Raw genomic sequence first — 21728 nt, 5'->3', positions numbered from 1 at the left:
AGGCAGGATTGGTTTCAAATACACTTAAAAGCTGCATTTATTCCTTGGCTGAGACATGGGGTAGCGTGACAATGTAGCTTTGTGGCTGCAGGGCAAACCACCTCAGGGTTATGGAGCATCCTGTGCAGCAAGTTGGGGAAAAAGGGAGAACTAAGCCTGTGACAATTCACCCGTGAGGTCAACCTCAGCTATGTAAAGTCTTTCCTGGGTTATAGCTAACTATTGCTCAGTTGTGGGAATGCTTGTGTTTGAACGGTGGTTTTCTGGCGAGTCCTGTGCGATGGACTGATGGAGATCCATGTTACATTGTTGGCATGGTTGGGGTCTTCCTCACATCTGTATTTAGATGGCTCTTCTTTAGTTTAAAATAGCTTCTTCTTGCTTTGCTTCATTTCAGACCTGCTGCTCTTTCCTCTCATAGATTTTGCAGTCCTTGAAGTCCTACAGCCGACTGTGGCAAAGCCAAACTCAAGTTTTCAGTGAGGAGCTGAAAGACCCCATGGGTAGAGATGATGGCAAATGCTTTTGGGGTTTAGCAGCCACCCTTCAATAACCACAAGTTTGTCGTAGAAGGTGTTGAGGGAAGTATTTGAATTTAATCTTGATCTATAGCTTCCTGAAGAAAAAACAAGTGTTAAGCAGTGCAATGGCCAAAGATACCTTCTTCAAGTTGCAAATTATGCATAGATTTAATAGAGGTTAGGGGAGTTTTACACATCTGTGTAGATTAGTTGGGCAGGTCAGAGGGGTAGTTTATTTGGTTTATGTTGTAAAATATCACCTATAACTAAAAGTTCTGATAACAGATGCTATTTATCACTTCTGACATACACAGTGTTTGCCCCTGGGAATATAGAGCTCATGGTTCATTAAATGGTTTTATGAAGTGTTTTGGGGGCTTTTTTGCTATGTGACAGAGCCTTTCCTCTGGAAATAAAGCCAAAGAGATTGATGGAGCATGGGCTTTACTTACAATGCTCGAGTGACCCCGTAAAAGCTGTGTAAGCAAAAGATTAGCTAGTGCCTAAATGAAGAAACTGGGGGCTTGTAGTGTAGAGAGGGAAAAAAAAGCTGCTGCAAGGCAGAGCAACACATGTAAAATCAGACCAAACACGCAACTCCATTGGGTTCTGTATGTGACAGATACACACCCACCCTACTGGCTTCTCTAAAGGTGAGGTTTCATCGTGAATGTAGCTGATCTAAATCTGTCCTGACACTGGGAAGGGCTCTTGTGCCTTCCCACCCCACTGACACCTGCACTGGGGGACTGGGTCAGGGAAAGCATCTTCCTGGGAACAACAAAAGTAGGTGAGCGTAGCAGTTGCCACAACTCTGTAAAGCAATGATAGAACTGCAGTCCTGGTTGTTCAGCTGCTTTGTGCTGTCAAATTAGGGCCTGCATTTGATCCATTGTTTTGCTTTTTTTTTTTTTTTTTTCTTCCAATCTAGCTCATAATATGCAAGAACTTAAATCACCCAAGGAGCTGGGGAGTGAGGTTAGGACAACAATTTCTTATCAGAAAGGAAAATACATAACTTTTCAAACATGGCATATCTTACAATTACAGTTACAACTGAATAAAAAAGAACATTAAACCCACCAAATGTCAGAAACCCAGTTTATCCACTGTGACTTGGCAGCTTGTAATCATGCTCACTGGGCTGAGGGAAATTGCATTGTCTTTAGTTTTATGATTTCTAAAGCAGTGGGAAACAGCATTTTTACAACAATAGGAAGCCCTCCCCATGATAACTTGGGTTGTGTATTAGTTGAGGTCAGTTAACAACTGAGGATGGCTCTGATTCAGCTTTCTAGAACTGATCACAGTTAGAGGCCAATACAAAAGATGTCACTTCTTTTGCTGTATGTCTGTTTCTTCAGACATTCTGTTTCTGTCAAAGCAGATGTTGAGGCACAGTGAGAAACTTTCCAAACCAGGAGGTGAAGTGCTTACTGCATGGGCAGGGCCGGCAGGTCCAGCCTGCCGTTCTTGAGTTTCTCTTCCCTGCTGGACCTCAGTTCCCTGTGATAGAGCAGACCCTTAAGGCCAGTATTCACATTTGTTCATTAAATGGGTGCTAATGCCTGTCCTCATTGCAGAGCTGTCAGTGAGCTTTTCCAGAGCCCCTCACTGATGGCTTCTTTGCTGTGTTATCAGGTTGTGGAGGAGAACTCTCTGGCCCTTCTGGTTCATTTCACAGCCCTGGCTACCCCAGCAGATACCCAAGCAATAAGGAATGCATCTGGTATATTCACACAGCACCTGGTAGCAGCATTCAACTCACCATTCAGGAACTTGACATTGAATATCACTCAAACTGCAACAACGATGTTTTGGAGGTAAGAGCATTAGATTTACTACTCAAAAATACACAAGTTATGTGATTTTCTGTCTGGAGCAGATAATCCCAACATCTGCAGGAACAGAACAAACAATTTTACTGCAATTTTCCCATTTTTGGGAAAGTCTATACCTTAATAATGATGCTAGGCACTGTACACTTTCTAACAAGAGACAAAACTACTTTGAGAAACTCAGTCTTAAAAAGTCCACCTTTTACAGAGAACTAAGCATAGGGTGCTGCACTGTGAAGATAAAATTTCCTGATGTATAGGAAGATAATGGATCTCTTGGGGGATAACGAAGGTGAGACTTTGTGTAGGACCTTACAAGGAAGTGGGAAGTTTTATAACCCTGAGCACTGAAAACTATGAAGAGCCTTTGTACTCAGAAAAAAAGAATAAAAGAAGAGGAAGTGTCCTAGTCAGGTTAGGGCAGTGGAACAAGGAGAAAAGGTACTTCTCTAAGGGTTTACTGATCTTTAAGGGACTTGTAAGACTGGATGGTCCTGTTATATACTACATCTTTGTGCTTGTCTTGGGAAGCAGCCAGGTGAACAATCCCAGCTAACAGATTTGAATAGATTTCCAGTGCAGGAAGAAGGTATAGGAAATAATTTCAGAAAGAAACTCTTTAGAAGTGTAGACTTGCTGGATTGCTCTCATTAAAGATGTTTGAATCACTAATGGATTACTAATCACCCCTACAGTTGTTGGGTCTTTCTATTTAATACATAGGTGACATTTGAACGTTTTTGTAATGAACCTGATGATTAAGAGATCTTGTAGCACTCTGCTAGGGCCTTTCTTCTCCTCTTCTCCTGGGTGATGTGATGTGTGACTGATGTACAGCTAGACAGCTTTCTGTCCAATACCTACCCATACTCACTGCTGCCTATTCTCAACTTTGTAGCTTTGATTTCTCCAGCCTGTGGTCCTTAGTGCACACTCATCCACAGTATTCCTGGAAGACTTAACTCACATCCCAAAGCAGGTCCTGAATATACAGTTGCCAGATAGATGATTGCTAGGCATTTGTATGAGTTAGAAGAGATGTATAACTTAACTCCAACTTTCTGGCAATGAAACAGGCTTCCCTATCTTAGCAGTGAAGCAGAAGTCTTGACCAAATGGACACTGTATTTGAGTATTCTATTGACTTTGGGACTTCTGTAGGATCTGGGTGTAAGGAAGTTGTTCCATGAATTTTCCATCAGTAGCATTGGCAAGTATGACTGTTATGTTGCATTGCTGACACCAGTGCCTGTGAATAGGTGACCTGTGTTGGCTAGTTTGGGTATTCGTGAAGTCTGTGGTATTGCGGATTCATTGTTGTTTGTGCCTAAAGTGACTAGATTGAAGCTAATCTGCCTGAACACATCAGTTATGCCTTTGTTGCCCAGAGGAATCCATTAAACAGCTACAAAAATCTACATCTTCCATGGCTGACCATTTCTTGAATAGTGCAAGGACAATGCAGGTGGTCACACAGGAGCCATCATGATCCAGTACAGATGGCTGGCAACCATTTGCTTGACAGTTTTTTTTACTAGTAGGGGAGCTGCCCTACAACCATTGTTTATGAGTGTGTTGCTGCACACAAATAGCTGAAAGAAGTTGTTTAAGAGGATCCTACAGTTTGCTGCTCTGTCTCTCTGAGCAAGGCAATTACCTTAGGTTTTGGACTTGCTTTCTTTACCATTTCAAACTTAGTTGCTATGCTTTACTTCTTTCCAGCCTTACTCATTCATCAGCATAGAAGTCCACCTTGCTGTTTGAACTTCCCTGCCTTCCTGCCCTCAGAACTGGCATGCCTCTGAGTTACTTGTCTCCTGACCTTGGCTCATGCAGTTCCCAACAGCTGTCTCTGATCTTCTGACAGATAACCTAACGTAAATCAACTTATTGAGAAAAATGGGTTCGTGTCTTAGTGCAAGATCAAAGGTTCTGCATGGCAGTAAACAGCTTCCCCTACCAAACTGCAGGCATTTGGTGGAGCTTTATGTACCTTGTCACGTATATATTTTCTTGCTTTTGTTATAAAATTACACATTCGGAGCATGATTGATACAGTCTACACAGAACAAATGATGAGTCAGATTTAGTGCGGAAAAAAAGGAACATGGTTGACCATTTTCAGGAGCTACTCTATCTTGCCATCTTCTTTCCTGTAGTTGTGTGTGTATGTCCAGACTGAAAACTATAAACTCAAAAGTTTGGAAAGTGTTAGGAAAAAAAGAGGTTCCTGATATGCCTTTGACACAGTGTGTTTCAGCAATCACTAAGGTTCCGAACTTCTTTGACTCTAATATAATCTTTCCAAGAGTATTCCGTCTACAAATTCTTTGGGTTTGAAGTCTGCTTTTTCTCATAGTTATTCTCCTGATTTCACTTTTTCCTTATCTTTGAATAGTGAGTTTCTACCACTTCCTGTTTTCCTTCAAGCCAAATAACTTTCCAGTTCTAATAGGAAGTCAAAATCAGTACTAAAGTAGCTCTGCATGCTGCTGTCCCTCCCTGTCTTATTAACTCTCTCTGCTCTCTGAAATAAGTTGTTGTCTTGTAGTAAAAATTCCCCCGTAAACACAAAAGATGCTTACCTGGATGCATTTAGCTTTTGCTTAGAAACACTCTCACCCATTTGACCTGGCAGAGAAATGTAGGAAAATTCTAAGAGATCTTTCCCGTCGCAGCACCTTTGCTGCTAACTTTAGTTTTATACCATAATTTCTTGAATATTTCTCTTGCACATTTTTCTGAAGCATGTTTGTTCTTGTAAAATACAGCAACTATTTCCCTTCCCTTCCCTTTGACAGTGTCTCCTAAACAAGCTGTACCTTCCATGTCAGTATCCCAGTACTGCCATATGTTTCACCAAGACTGTGCAGTAATAGTTACATAAAAATACTGTGTGTGAAATCCTCAAGTTCTCCTCGTGGCTTCTGCATGCTCAAGTGTTTGACACATTCTCCTTGAATCTGTCTCATTGTTTCTTCTATGACACTGTTGCGCTTTGTCTTTCTCTCTTCCCCATCAGATTCCATTCCTTTTACAAACATCCAGAAGCAAATTTTAGCGTGTTCTTATAGATGTTTTCTAGAAATGTTTCATGGAAATAGAAGATATTATTTTGGACACAATGAAAGAGTTAAAGATATTTTTAAAACGGTTTCTATTGAAAATACATACATAGAGAAAAATGACCATGTCTGCTGTGTTAAATTATGGCTTCTTCTCTTGAACATGGACCAGATTTTTGTAACTATAAATATGTTCTGCCACAGCAAGATGTAGCTCTGAGCTGAAAAGGAAGGAAACCTGTCAATCTATTGCACTTTCAATTCTGTATTAGATGCTCAGGTCTTCTCATTTAAATATAAAGAAACATCAAGTGTTACCATAATTCTTAATTCTTGGTCAAAGTCAGTCTCTCTCTTTGCTGGCAATTATATCTGAACAGGGATCAGTTTTATTCCCAGAAAATCTGTGTCATGAGGGTGACCAAACACATAAAACCAGCTTTCTGTTGCTCATAACTCTGGAATGCTGACTGTTAACAATAAATGGAGCTAACGGGGCAGAAGCAAATGATAAGAACAGATTAAAACCATGGGCTTTATGGCTGTGTCCTGCATCCCCGCTATGCAGTCCAACATAATTTTATCTCTGGATCAGGTACTCTGGTCAGACTAAATATTTTTATTTTTATCTGTTTGCAACTCAGACATCCTGTGACTCTTTGTGAACCACACCCTGGAATTCATTCTTTCCATCCATTCTCTTTTCCCTCTTCTTTTTTCATGTGGTAACTATTGGTTTTCCTCTTTGTAGCCAAAAGTAACATTTTATTGTTTTTTGTCATGGAAACACTCTGACTTGTTTTCGTTCCAGTCCTCATGAAAGCATCTGATTAATTGAACTGGCATAAAAGAGAAAAGAAAATACACTCCTAACTGTAAAGAGCTTGGCTTTGACTGTGCTTTTTATTTTGAAACTGTGCAGAAGGCCATTGCTGAACAGTTAACAGTGTAAAGGAGGCTCACAAACCTCAGATTTCCATCAATATTTCTTCCCCATCCGTAATTCTCTTTCAACAGGTCAACTCTAAGTGTTCATCTTGGGCCAAGTTAATTTCTGAGGTAATACTACAGAAATCAGCAGGGCTTGTGTCAGAGCTGGGTTTGGTCCCTTTGCCCGTGGTGTGCAGATGGCCCCAGGGAGCACCAGGGATGATGTGGGAGAGGCTGATCCATGACGCTTATTAGATGCATATTAGAAACTCCTGCTGTTTCCTCTGCCACATAGCTTCTCTGGGCTGGTTTAGGTGATTAAGAGCATGTGTTTCTGCTAGATCTCATGCTGTGGCTGTGACTCAGGGAGTATACCACAAACATATTTTACAATTCACATTTTGAACAGACTTCTGATAAGTGCAGCTGTCATTGGGCCCCACAAGCAGTAAGATTTTTCTGGAGACATTGAGCTTCCAGTGAACAAACATGCTTCTTCCCCAGACTGTGCCTGCTTCATTACAGATTGTTATCTGAGCTGTGAATTCATCCATACTGACTTCTCTTGAATGCCTTGAGATGATCGATTGGACTGAGGAACCATTACCCATTCAAGTCATGCAGCCTCCCTGCAGAATACAAGAAAGTGCTGTCTCAGTGCAAATAAAAATCTTTAAGCTATTAAGCCTGTGTAATCAGCCACTATAACAAAATATATTCTGAACATCTAACAGACTATGACATTTATAAAAAAACTAATTCCTTGTTTCTTCTAGGGATGCAAGCTTCAGCTTCTGAGGTCTCACATTACCCTGGAATCACTGAATATTTTTTCCTGTTAAAAAAAAAAATAAAATTCTTTCCCTTATACCTCCAATGGCAGAGCAGTGTCAGGCACATGAGCAGTTAGTGAGCACACGATCAATAAAACTATGTAGCAATGTGCTACATTTAGCCCTAGAGGTGGTGCGATTAGCTCAGCTATTTGCAAGACTTGCTGAGATATTTAGCTTGGACAGAACCCCAACTTATTCTGGGCTTAAAAAGTATCAGGCAGAGCTTATGAAAATATTGAGTTGCCCCTTATCTAGAAGTCATCAGAGGCAAAAGGGCCAGATAGCAGGCTGGTTCTTACAGTACTACCACTGTCTGAAATCATGGATTGCTTTTTTTGACCTTTGTGGTGTTTACAAGACTAATAAAATATCGGAGCAGACTTGAGATGCTACTGGTGGGAAAATCCTGATGGGATTTGTTGCCTTATCTTCCTATTCCCTGGTTTTGTTAGAACTTGCCATTCTCTAGTTTAGCTTTAGGATTTATACATAATACATGCTGATACAATGAGAATGCATCTGTTGCTAGTTCAGACGCTGAAAGACAATAGCACAGTCTTTATTTGGTGTACCTCTTCAACAGTTTTCACATTTGAGGTTACTGTCAAGCTGGCTTTTGTAGCAACTGTCCTACCAGGGACATGCCAACGGAAGGTGGGAGACTCTTTAATATCAGGTGGCATTTCATTAGCATGCAAGAAGCCAAGAACATCCAATCACTGAAGGCACTAGGCACCAAAATCACATGTCTGGGTTTGAAAATTGCACTGAGCATGTGTGTTCAGCTTTAAGAGTGAAGACTAAGGAAAGGGAGCCAGTTCCACCAGTTATAAATGGGGCTCAAACTGAAATCCTACATCCCTTCTGGAAAACAAGAACAGGATTAACAGGGCTTCAGCACTGCCATCTAATTCAGTTCAATTGGTTTAAAAATGCATTCTAAAGTACACAATACTGCTGATAACGTTTAAGAGAATGGTGGGTTTCTGGTTTATAACTGCCTGAGGCACACTCTTCTGAGTAGGAAATAATCCCTCTTAAAAGTCAAACCCCGTCTTCTTGTGCAAGTATGTATGATATACTTCCTTGTTTCTGAAGAGTATTATTAAAACGTAGTTTACTTGACCAAAATCCCATAGTTTGGATGTTGATTCTGCCATTGAAGTAGATAAAATTGCAATGGTTTTATCAGAGAGAGTAATGAAGTCTAGCCACAATTTAAAAATCAGTCTTAGCTGTGCCTTTAAACATAAAGGGTGCAAAATATCAGCACAGATTCCTGCAAAGAAATACGGTTTGTTTGCACAAGCACACAAAAAAATCTGGTTTTATATCCCAACAGAAACAAGTTTCTAACCCTGGAGGGATGGGAAAAGAAGAATGTGGTGAAGTTCCCAAAGCAGAAAATTCTTATTTAATGCAGAGGTGTTTTGAAATCAGCTAGAATTTCATACTTGCACCAGGTAGTTCAGATGCCAAGTAAACCTGCAGAGAAAATAACTGTATTAGCTACTTTACATTTCAAAATGTGATATGACTTTCAATACTTGCAGAGTTTTTTTTCTCTTAGATAAAAAGTTCTCATGTATTCTGTGTGGCAGACAATTTCTTTGAAAAACTTTGACAGTTTCTTCCATTTCTAGGTCTATGGTGGCCCTGACTTCCTCTCTCCTAGACTAGTCCAGCTGTGTGTTTCAAGATCAGCACAGAACCCACTGCGAGTCTCTACTACTGGCAATTCAGCCATCGTTCGTTTCAAGACAGATAGAGCAGTGACAGGGAAAGGGTTTAATGCCTCCTGGCAAGAAAATCCAGGTGGTGAGTATACTGATTAATACCGTGAGAAATTCAGCAAGTCTGAGAATCGAGGATCAGCCATGCAAACATTTAAAGTAGTCAAACAGCATAGGACTGAAAGCTGAAGGAGAATGTGGGTGTTACTGGATTCGGTAACACTAAGAGATGCTGAAAGACACACAGAGAATAAATGGGCTAACTAGCTGAAATCTGGGCCTATGTATGTATTTTGTAACAGTCTATCTTGCTGGGGTTTCTTCTTTATATAATTAATCAAGACATTCCTGTAATCAGAAAACTACTTTTGCATGCTAACAGTTCTTCCCACCCACTCACCCACATAGAGTTCTTAGCTGAATTGTGCTTTTGGTTTTAAACTGTAAATTGAAAAATATCTGAGAACATGGCTTAACTTGGAGAACTCGGCTGACTCCAAAAATATTTGGAGTGATTAGTAAATACTTGAACTCTGTAAGGTTCATCCATCCCCCGTGTGATTATTTGTTCAAAGCCTTACTGGTAATCAGTAAAAGAAGACATGCTTTAAAGACCCAGCCACATGTCTCTACATGGGAGTTCTTATGAAAAGGCCAATTATCGGAAAATAATTGCAATGAAAAGTGAGCAGAGGCAGGTTTTAATTCTTGCAGTTTTGCTTGATTAAGCACACTAATTCCTTAGTTTGTCAAGGTTTATACTTCTCCATTTTCATAAGTTTTATGAGAAAGGCGCAAGATTATTTTTTTAAAAAAAGAAGTCTACAATAGCCCTTTGAATTAATCCCCTTCTGAGATCTTATTTTTACTACTTAGGCCCCCTGAAGCTTTCTCATCCCTCTACAGCATCTTGCCTGTTGTGCTCCAAACCCCCTCTAGCCTCTAAAATACCCACTCACCAGAAAACAATAACAGTATAGTTTTTATCCTTCCAGCGGGCTGCCTCCATCTACAGCAGTCCCAATGTCTTTCTCTCACCCTCCTCCATCCCTTTCCAACATATAAAAGTTCATTTGTTTGTGTTAGTCCTGTAGAAAGTCCTAGCACTTCCCACACAAGATCCATCATTCCAAGCTGTTTAGATATTCATGAGTACTGGAGCTGTTCTGGTTGGAAATACCTGAAGGTGCCCTCAACTGCATGGGCAGAGAAGTAGAAACTTGGGGCTTGCAATTGTTGTACTGCTCATGGGAAAAGGGGAGCTCCTAGCTGTCTTGGTATTTTCAGAAATGGTTTACTCACATATGATCAGCTAGGCATAGTCATTGCTTTCTCAGTATGCTACCTCTGAGGCATTCATGCGAACAGTATTTTTGATGGCTTTTACAATATCTAGGATAGAGGATTAGCAGCACTAATACTTCGGCCATTACAACATCTACTACCAGCCTGTGACTAGAAAGAAACATTACTCACAGGCATTGTTGTTGCATATTCACCAGTAATGATCATGTTATACTTTCCTGATAGTAATTTCCATTGATTTTTGTTATGGACAGGACACTTCAACGATTGGAGCACTCATCTTACCAAAGTTTAATGTAGAAAATATAAAGATGGAGATGTTCTTAGTTTAAAAATATAGGTGGAATCTCGCTAAGCATAGAAGAGCTTGTGATTAAAACTGATTATGTCTCTTTCAGGCTGCGGTGGTGTCTTCCAAGTTGCCAGTGGGGAAATCCATTCTCCAAACTATCCTCAACCTTATAGTAACAACGTAGATTGTTCTTGGGTTATCCAAGTTGACTACAACCACAGAGTCCTATTGAATTTCACGGATTTGGACATTGAAAATCACTATTCATGTGACTATGGCAATGTTGCGGTAAGTAACAATAGAAATTTCAAAAGTTCCCTTAATGAGTCTGGTGCAATGCTTGCAAAAGAGGAAGCCTACTATGCAACCTAAGCTGCAGTTGGTTTCAGACTCCTGGTTGCATAGTCATATTTATTCACTGATGAGCTAAAGCTTAAATTTACACCTAAATAGTTATGATCTAGTTCTCTTTGCTTCACCAATGAAATAGGCTTCACAAATGTATTTCTGCATTCTTCTTGGTTCCCACTTAATATCTGGAAGGATCTTTTCTTGAAAGCAGTGCATGCTGCATCCTGGCACCACGTTTTTCCTGCTGGTGGTGTGAACTGTGGTTAGTACCGCAGGAATAACCTCATACATAAATAGATGGCTGTTGTTATGACACCCTTTCCCAAATATAGTGCAGTTTACCACAGTTTGCTCCAAGCCATAGGATGGGCTGCCCACATATCTAATAGACTGCTACACTCTGTTACAAACTCAGGAGACAGGGAGGTCTGCATCCGGCGGGAATTGTGGCTGGCTGGTTTTCTTTATGGATGCGCTGTGTATTCAGGTGCTCCTCAGCTGTCTCTTTAATTGCTTCATTAGAGCTGCTGCTCTCTTAAAAGCTTCACATTGCTGTGGGTTTGTGAGCTTTTGTTGATGTCACAGAAATTAAAGTTGCTGCTCAATCAGGACATGACAATGAAGAGCTCTCCACGTCTCCACTTGGCCTTTTGGGAGCAGGGACATGAAATCCTGACCTTCGATGTCAGATTGCACTTTACTCAGTACAAAGGCATGTGTGATCAGTACCAGTCAGATAAAGCACAGTGGCTGTAGCCCAAAATCCAGCTTTCCTCTCCTTGATAAACTGTCATTCACAGAGAACTCAATTTGGCAGGAACTGAGACTCTTTTGAAAACAGCGTCAGTTTTAATAGCATTGCCTCGTAAAGCTTTTTTGTACTGAACCAGAAAAAAGCAAGTATGTCCCCATTTGCTGAGCTGAACTGAAGATTTCATTTGGCCACAAAGCATCTGTACAATGACTGTTCATTTTTTTCTGGTTCTGAAATAGGAAAATATAGTTTTGTCTTTTCATTCAAATGGTTTAAATTCACCAGCAGGATCATTGAAAGGAAAAATCTATAGGAAAACCTTCTAAGCCTTCTGTGATATCACACAGGAGTAGAAAATCAAATTGCTTGACAGAAACTCAGGCCATCTGGAATGGCAGTACTGGTATAAATTAAAAAAAAATATCTGCAAATTAAGGGCTAAATTCTGAAAAGACCTGATGTACAAGTTTCTCTTTTAAACGATGCCAATGTATGTATGTATCTATCTAAACCAGGGGTCCTCAAACTACAGCCTGCGGGCTGGATATGGCCCCCCAGGGTCCTCAATCCGGCCCCCGGTATTTACAGACCCCCCTGCCGGGGGTTGGGGGGGGAAACCAAGCAGCCGCAGATGGCTGCCTGCCACTGCATCCGCGCGCCGGCCCCCTGGTTAAAAAGTTTGAGGATGCCTGATCTAAACCCTTTGCAGAGTACACAACTCCATGAGCTCTGTGCAGCTACGGGCACAACTCCCGTTACCTTTATAGGCTGGATATGGGCACTGATTTTTTAGTCATTGAAAGGCACCAGTCCTTCAGCTAGCAGAGATGACTGTGGCAGAGCTCTTTGTATAAGTGGAGTTTGCAGTGACACCCCTTGTCCTCTATTGCCGTACGAGTATCTGTTGCTTGCTTCTGCTTTTTTGTTTTTTGGGGCTGTTGATGGAGGAAGTTCCCTGTGAGCCCCAGCTGTGCAAGCACAACTGAAGCAGCAATGTGAGCAAGGAGGGAGATTTAAATTTAATGCAGGCATCAATTGTTGCCCACCAAATGGAGGGTAGTTTGAAAATTGATGAGGGAGAATGCTCATCTGAAGCCAGGAGTTAACGAAGGGCTCTGAGAGTCTGTTGTATGAGGTAGAGAAGAGCTCTTCAGTGGTACTGTAGAGGGATCAGCAGGGCAAGAAAGAAGTGGATGGGGTTTCTTTCTCTACCTGGTACACCAGTAAGCAGAAACCCGCTTGTTACCAACATCTGGGTGGGATCTGCGTTCATCTCATTCCAAGGCTTGCTATATGCCTCACACAGGAGAACAGAGGGAGGGGACAGAGTGCCTCAAAATATGTAAGTAGATGTCTGACTGGGAATGGTTTAGGAATTACATTCCAAAAGCTGTGTAGATGGAAAATGTGGGTAGCTAAGGAAGCAGATGGGTTGTTTTTCTCTCTCTAATATAGGAACAACTACTATGTATGAGTAACACAGTGGTTCCACCCTTTTTTATTTCTTAAATTTTTACTTATCTTTATAGAATTTATTTGCTCTGTGAGTTCTCCTGGGGCTTCCCTCCACCCTTAAGTGTACCAATGGCCTTTTCCTTCATCTTTCCCCTTCTAGATCCACTCATTTTTCCCTGTGTTCTGGCTGAGATTTTTTTAAAAGAAATATTTCTACCGTAAAACCCTTTCTATGGGGAATACACAAAAATATACTTTTTTTCCTGTAGTGTTTTCCATTGCACATTCTTTACGTGAGCAAAATGGAGAGAGGGAAGATACTCGTGTCGGCTGCTTCTTGGTTATGCTGCAGCTCCAAAAAGCCCAGTGCATTTTTCAGTTCTGCTCAATGATTTCACACGTGAATCTGAGCACAGATTTAGGTTCAGCCGAACGAGCAGGCACGGTAGCAGTAACCCCCGGTGAAACTGCTCTGAGCTCCCTCTAGAGGCAGTAGGTGGAGTGCGCAGAGAGCAGTCCAGGGCACCAAAAAGCACATTCTTCATTTACTTAACTGCCTAAACTTAGCTGATTCTTCGGTTTCTATGCCTTCATTTCTGTACCTTATCTGTTCTCAGAACAGATTAGCATCTCTTCATCTGCTAAATGAGGATGTATAGCCTTTACTCTCTCTGATCTCAAACATAACTCAGTTACATTCTGTAGAAAGCATAAGATCTTTGAGACTTTTCGCTATCACTGTCACCATACATAAGGAATAGATTTTTGATTTTTCTTTGTGTACCAGCTCATTTCTATCTAGAGAATGTGCGTTACAACAAGCAAATTTGTTTCTCTGAAGGAACAGAGAAGGAAAGAAATAGTGAATGCACTGATTTTTAACCAGCATTGTATCTGATGCTGCACCAGCAGTGCCAGTCAGCAGGAGTTTCAACTATTCGGAGACTCAAGGATGCAGCTCAGAAGGCAGTGCTTGTAGTGCAAGGCACTGAGAAGTGGAGGGAGAAATTGTTTGTTCTTTTCAGTGGCTTTCATTAAGTAAATGTTATTTTTCTTTCTTGTTGCAGTATAACAAGTAGTACATAGGAATGTGGAAATGTAAGCCTCTGGGAGCTAGAGAGGAGGTGTGACTTTATTTATTCCAGGTGCTGGTGGAGAGGATCTTCCAAGAGAGGACAGCTGGGAATATGTTAAGTTTTTATGGCTCAGAAGACAAAAAATATCTTCTTTTTGTCATATACCTTTGCAAAATGCAGGACACATTTGAACAAGAAGGCAGTGAGTCAGTTATGTTAACTGTGGAAAGGGAAGAGCAAATTGCTGCTCTGCACAGTGCAAATGAAAACTTGGCTTTTAAGTAAGTGGATGCATCATTTTCCTTTACTCATGCTGCCACAGAAATGCATATCTCAGATGCTTTCAAAATAACTTCAAGAAGCTGCAGAGAGACGCAACTCTTTCCTGAACTGGTGTGAACAGTGTGGTTTCTGATCTAGATTCAAGGCTGAAATCCTCCCTATAAAATAGTTTAAGCTAATGAATAGCAGGTGAGCGAGAATGATGCAGCCATAAAATATCAATGTGTTACTGTTCCTCATTAACTTGTAGTTGCCATAACTCCTAAGAGTTGCTACTGTATCTCATTAATGCTTACGGTGAACTGTTGCTTGAATCAGATTTTTAGCAAGTGAAAAAGGCTAGGAATCATTTCTGGGTTTCTGAAAGAGGAGACAGTACTATCCTTCAAGCAAGCTGCCCAGAAACACAAATACACTTGATTTAGAAAACATTCCTCTGACCTCATGTTCTTCTCACAGTATTACCACAGAAAGACTTCTTTATTCCAGGAAGCTTTTGGAATGAAATGCCTACTCTTATATTACTCATCCTTAATATCTTACTGAGTGAGAAAGCTGAACTACTAGAGTCTCACAACAGCCCATGTGTCAATGGTCATACACTCAGCTGTGCAATGGCACAGATACATCAAAACCAGCAGTTTATGTGAACTGTAGTCAGGCCCTCTCTCTACACTCTGTCAAGGGAATGCTTATTCTCAGTTCTAGCGTTCAGGTAAAATCCTCTCACTACTGTCTAGGGAAAGACAGTACCTTAATTCCTGAGGGGTTTTTTGTTATTACTTTTTTGCACATTCCATGGTTTGTGGGTTTTAGCTCGAGGCATTCTGTCTTATATACAGAATGTATGTGCAGAGGAAGAATAAACACTGCACACTACGTATTAAAGAGCTGACTGTGGCAGGATGCCAAGAGCGAAAAGAAGGTTGAATGGATGGATATTTTGGGTCTCTTTACCAGGTACTCATTTTTACAGACATCGCAGTACACTTAATGCTCTGTCACGAGGTCCCACACAGCTAGCTAGTGTTACAGGCCCAAGGGCAAATGTTTAATTCATGAATACAGCATTGGCTATGTAGGGTATGCCTGTGGATTAAGCAGTTTTGTCCTTTCTTTCTCAGCTCCAAAGTTTATTTGAGGCAGCTCACCTTTCTCTCAGCTACTGTTTTTTATATATTTTTTTTCACTAATGTGCTCAAAGGCTTTTGAATACTGGAGGCAGAAACATTGCATTGTGTTACACAGCCTAGTTAGAAGGTTTTAATTTGTCTGTGTTGCATTGCACAGATAGGCTGGAATGTGAGGCATTTTGAAGCAAAAGAAGACAATCTCAAGAAGTACATTTCTTCTAACCGAATGGCATTATTTTGCTCAAAGTGGACTTTTATACAGCCTTTAACATCCTAGCACCTGAGTACCTTCCAGCCCTTCTATTCACATTTTCCTCCATTTTGCTATAGGAAGCTGAGTCACAGGTTATAATTGATGAGGTGTCTATGGTAATGCAGGACGTTAACACTGAAACAGGAACTGAATTCAACTGCTGTTGCTGGCCACTAGCCCAAAGGCTTTTCCTCTGTGGGTCATGCAACTGTGCTGATGGCTCCAGTGCTTATCACTTCTGAAACCAGGCACAAGGGCTCTGAGACTGACCCATGGCTTCAAAAACAGTAGCAACAAATCATGTCAGCTGGAGTGCTAGGAAAGATTAGCGGGAGGCTCTGAGACTGTGGCCATTTTCCCCTCGAGCTAGAAGCTAATTAGTTTTAACTTCACTATCCTTCTCCTCCTGATTGTGAAACAGAGAGGAAGGAAACAAAATTGTCAGCTGTAGGGAGAAAAAAAAGAGAAGGAAGGCATTTGTGGTAGAATTAAAAGTGAAGTTTTGTGACCCCAACTTTACTTGCTTTCTCCTTTTTTTTTTTTCTACTTTTCTTCATCTTCTGCTTAAATTACACTTCAGGTATATATGTGCAATTCCACACCTTAAAGCTATTATAAAGCATAGATATATGGACTCTGATCCTTGATGTTGGGTTCATATATCTAAAAATCGTAATCCTGTATCTTTTTATACAGTCATAGTTCCCACTGCTGCACTATTTGCATGTTAGGGCCAATTTAGAAGTCTTTACTGAGGCAAGATGTAGGGCTTAACTGAATAAAAGCTAGGCAGGAGCTCATGTTAGCTATTAACAGAAAGCAGTAAATGTATGGGGGTATCTGGATTGTTAAAAGGAGAGTTGCTTCTATACCAGGTACATACAGAGGAAGATGGTTACTTGATGCATTTTTGTTATAAAGGCTACAGGATCTTCATCCTGAATACATGCATTTTTTGGAAATGGTCACAATCGTAAGATAGGCAGTGCACAGTTTATTTACACTGCTCATACCAGGGCTGTAACACAATCAAACTGTATGAAACGTAAGAGAGAGAATGAAATAGAAGTCTTCTCGTTACTCCTATTGAAGCCAAATACTTTAACTGATCTTTCATAACAGGTATTTGATGGTCCCAGCAATGAAGCACACCTTCTTAGAAAACTCTGTGGAACACAGCATCCTCCTCCTATCACATCCTCCAGGAATCTGATGTACATTCGACTGCAATCTAATGCAACCAACCAGCACAGGGGCTTCAGTGCTCGCTTTACTGAAGGTAATTTTGTCATTCACATTAATGTACATTTTTCTAATCACCAGTTTGTTTGTATTAGACACAATCTTTTAGCACAGCTGATAACAAAAGGTGTTGTTTCTATTCATGTAGCATACTGACGCGTATCTTTAACAGGACTGATTGTTTCCAAATTATAAAGAATTTTAAATCTAAGGGTTATCTTAGATTCTTTGATTGGGGGAAGAGAATGGTTTTTGTAGTAAGGCATCTAGCATACATCAGCAGCCTCCTATTCCTCCTCCCTAGAGGGGTAGCTACCCATAACTGTCCTGAGAGAAATGTGCAACTTGCAGTTTCCATAAACCTAGTGACAAAATAACACTTTATGTGTCTATCCATGTGCATGAATCTGAAAAGCCATAAAAGGCTTCTGTGTGGTGCTGGTGATGAAGCCTATGGATTCAAGCCTGCAATCCCTGCCAAACATCAACCATCCCATTTGTGTAGGACTAATTGGTATTTTACATCGTTTCCTTTTTAATGAAAAATGACATCAACTGGGCAGAATTTTTCGTGAAATTAGGTACTATTTGATGACTGGTGATTTTCTTTTTTTTTTCCGCAATAACTTTGGAAACATTTTTTCCTCCCAAGGTACAGCCGTGTAGTTTTTGTAGAGAAAATCCTTTTCTCTCATTTTCTTCCTAGGATTCTTTTCACTGTAAATTAGTACTTTCTTCAGAAACGTTTTGTCTCTGAAAATATTGTGAAAAATTATAAAGGAGGAATTTGCATCACCAAAAATGTCAGGAACCCCAGTTGTTGAGGTACGAGTTAGATACATAGCTAGGCATTTCTGACTAACAGGTATGAAAGCCTAATCAGTTAAACATTCTCAGAGCATGTTTACTGGATTAGGTCCTGTACAAAACATGCCTGGTGAGCAGGTGCTCCCTGCCTAGGATGTAGGCAATCTAGCTTCCCTCTTCCTGAGAAAAACCTGTAAGTCCCATCTCCTGCTGGATGTTTTAGGTAGCATGGCATGATAAATTAATCTCTGCCTTTGGTACCTAACTCCTCACCCTGCTGTTTAAGGCACCTATGTGTTAAACTCAGATTTGGGGGGCTTCTGATGAGTCAGCATGCTTAGAAATGGGCCATGACAGCACTCAGCACTGTTAGCCAAAGCTGCACAGTCAGCCAAGCTCTTGCACATGTGCAACATTTCACACAGCTGCAGTTTTGTTGATGCAGCTCACAAGAGGATCCTGCCAATGCAATGTGATGCCACACATGGGCATTAGAAGTTTCTGGATATTTTATGGGGTTTTTCCCCTCCTAGTTGCCAGCACAGCCAAATGATCAGAGAAATGGGTGTATGATTGCACTACCCTGAAACCAAGTTATTTTCACTCCAAGATTGCTCTTATGAGGTGTGAGGTGCCTGTTAAAGATGAGATCTGTTCCCAAGTCACTCTGGCTTCCCACAGATGGTCAGCCAGGTGCAGCATGGCCTGTGGATCCAGGTCAAGAAAGCACACCTGGTTCTGGGAGCTAGCCCTTAAATCTCTTCTGATAAATTACTGTTGTGAATTTTATTCTCATTGCATGTTGATGTAGCGTAGTACATTTTATGCATTCATTTTCACTACAGAATCTAAGACATGTGTTTTGTATATATAAATATGTGTGTGTGTATGTGTGTTTCATTCTAAAGCATGCGGAAGTTTCATAGAGTCAGATTCGGTTGGGGCAGCAATTTCCTCCCCTCTGTATCCTGCCAAATACCCAGACAATCAGAACTGCAGCTGGATTATTCAGGCTCAGGAACCATGTAAGTAAAAACATCTTTTATTAGCTATGGTGACTAACATCCTCATCTTCTTTTCTGTAATAACAATGCAAAATTCCTCCTTTATTTCTCTAGGAAGTTCTGCATCCTGGTAGTTGGAGAGTGTGGCTCTTCTAATCTGTCCTGAATCAGATTTCACTGTAAAGGATTTAGTGCATAGTGAGGAAGACAGTTTACAATTTGTCATCTTAGCTGAATTACTGTGACCCAAGTTTGCAATTATAAATGAGGTGTTGAATACTATGTGAAGTTGGATTCATCCCTGAGAAAAATCTAAGGGTTTATATACAATTAAAGCACATGTATTTAGCTGACCTTATTTTGGTCTGCATTTTTCAAGCTAGAGTTGCGTTAAATCAAATCTATGCTGTTAACATTAAAAAAAAAAATAAATAATGAGGAAAAGTACAGAAGAATTTAAATTTAAAATACAAATAACAAAATACAAATAAATGGGCCTTATGTGAATAGATACACTCTCAAATGTCCCTGTCTAATTGTACACAGGTTTATGATTGATCATAAAACACCAAATATTTTCCATCAGATAGTGGTATTACCTTTAATACTCAGCATTACCTTTACATTGTATAGGATTCCTAAAAAATATTTAATAATTGTGTAATAGTATCGTGGTAACATCATTTAAATAAATGTTTGTTTTTAATAGCAACCACTGAACTTCAGTTATGCATCTGATATTTAGTCATTGTTGTTAAAATCATAGAATGTTCCAATCACATTTTTAAGTTCATTTTGCTAAGTTATAAATGAAAATCAATTTTCCAAAGAAAACACCAAAACAAAAATCAAGAGATAAGCAATACTTTTTTTGGCATAGATTCTTTTACAAGAAATCAATTCTCAAAGCTATTCCTTACCTACACAACACTTATTTTTAGAGACAGTCTTTTCCTGGATCCAGGTTGAAAATTCATACATAACTGTTGTCTCCTGAATTACGTCAGTATGAGAGACCAGAAAAATGTTGTATTAGAAGTAGCCTGTGTGTGTAGTGACTTCCTCCACTTACCACCGGGACCACCACATACCTCATGTTATAGGTACATGCGGCTTCATTATGCCAGTCACACAGCATTCCATACATACATAGTACACATACATTACATAACCATATACAGTAGATTTAGCCAATGGCAAATCACAGCAGAGTTCCTGCTCTGCTTTTACTGAGAAGGCCAACAAGTCTCCTGTTCTTGCCTCCCACTGTGTTTTTCCTTTTTGCTTTATATCCTGAGGACCCACATTGATAGCTGGAATTGATTGACCAGACAGGACACAAGCGTGCTGAACACGTAGGCTGTGCAGCTGGATGCCATTCAGCGGCACCCTGCTGAATGCAGCGCCTGGGTCCATGTCTGTCATTTCGGCTTGTTCTAGACAACTAATTGTAGCCCAGTGAGAAGCAAAATATTTGTGTCAAATTCAGGCTTGGTCAACTTAGTTATCATTAAAATCGTGAGACTCTTTCTGATCTGATCAAGCTATAGGAGCTCTAAGGCCATGAGTAACTACTGTCACAGGCAGGTGTTGAGAACAGCCTCTGTTCTTCCAGTTGTGGACTGTGACTTCACCTTTGTCCATATCAGACAAGCAAGAGCAATATGAGAGTCAAAAATACCCTGAGTCAGAAATCTTCTTTTTCAGGACATAGCCTGCAGTCCAAGGGTGTGGAAAATCCAATTCTGTACAAATATAGCTGAGGGTAGTTAATGATTGTTTAACCAGTCCAATTGATGTATATGCAGTGTTACAAAACGATGAAAGAACCAGCTCTTTCTAAGCCTGGAGCAGGGCAGCATCAATTCACATTTTGTCCAGATCTATGGTATAGATCACAAAGGGACAGAAGGTCACGGATGTGTAGAAATAAGTTTGGTTCTGAATGCGTGTAGATGTTCCCTGTTGTGTTGGTTGACACTTTCAGTATATAATGAAGCTGTTCAGATACTAGGAAACAGATTTTTATGTGTATGTGTTAAATCTTATGCTTCTAATGTTGATTGTACTAGAAAGTACTGAAATATGAAGGGTTCTACCAGAACCTTTGCAATAAGGATTAATTCACTGCCATCAAACTCAATCCACATATCAGGGAACAAACTAGTGCAGATGATGTACTTCGACTTCGGGGAGAAAAGAAAAGATGGTACGTTTGTTTACATGTTATTATTTCTCTGTGAAATGCCAATAAGTTTTTACTCTTTGCTATTACCAGTCAACCACGTCATACTTTCATTTACTGACTTTGATATTGAAAACAGCAGTCAAAACTGTACAACGAATTTTGTGGAGATTTTGGATGGAAATAACTACGAAGCTCCTCTTCAAGGTATTGTACCTTTCCCTTGTTTATTTCATATATAGAACTACACCCAAGGTAAGCAGGAGAAGGTTTTCTGTGAGTGTCCTCCTGCTTCATGGGTTTTCTCTGATAAAGGAAGGTCCTTGGCCACTCTGGCCAGAGGAGACTGGGAATGGAGGATAAATCTTCGGTGTGAATGGCACAGTCCTCCTACGCTCTGACTGTATTCCTATTAACCTGCAGTTTGGGGTTGACTCCAGCTGCCTTTTCCTTCCTCCTCAGCTGAACAATATTGGGAACCAAGCAATTCAGTTTGAACTGAATTCCCAGTTAACTGTACAAAAATATAACATAACCCACACTCATAAGCACAGTCCACACTGAACACAGGTGAAGAAAGCTGCAGATTCCTGGATTTTCCTCAAGGGCTGGAAAGCCTAATTTTCTGCTTGCTCCTGATTTTTCTACAACATTCTCCTGACATGT

General features: G+C 40.4%; 1 protein-coding gene across 1 annotated transcript in view; it reads left to right on the top strand.

Moving 5' to 3' along the window:
- Positions 1 to 21728, top strand: part of CUBN (cubilin) — a 155121-nt gene that overhangs the window by 71033 nt on the left and 62360 nt on the right. Inside the window, exons 33-38 of the mRNA XM_056336735.1 lie at positions 2163 to 2344; positions 8834 to 9008; positions 10627 to 10808; positions 16947 to 17103; positions 18782 to 18898; positions 21156 to 21269. Of these exons, the coding sequence (XP_056192710.1) occupies positions 2163 to 2344; positions 8834 to 9008; positions 10627 to 10808; positions 16947 to 17103; positions 18782 to 18898; positions 21156 to 21269 (927 nt within the window). The remainder of the gene's footprint in view (positions 1 to 2162; positions 2345 to 8833; positions 9009 to 10626; positions 10809 to 16946; positions 17104 to 18781; positions 18899 to 21155; positions 21270 to 21728) is intronic.

Source organism: Falco biarmicus, chromosome 4 (assembly GCF_023638135.1).
Source record: "Falco biarmicus isolate bFalBia1 chromosome 4, bFalBia1.pri, whole genome shotgun sequence".
Classification (NCBI taxonomy): domain Eukaryota; kingdom Metazoa; phylum Chordata; class Aves; order Falconiformes; family Falconidae; genus Falco; species Falco biarmicus.
This window is presented reverse-complemented; position numbering and strand designations above follow the sequence as displayed.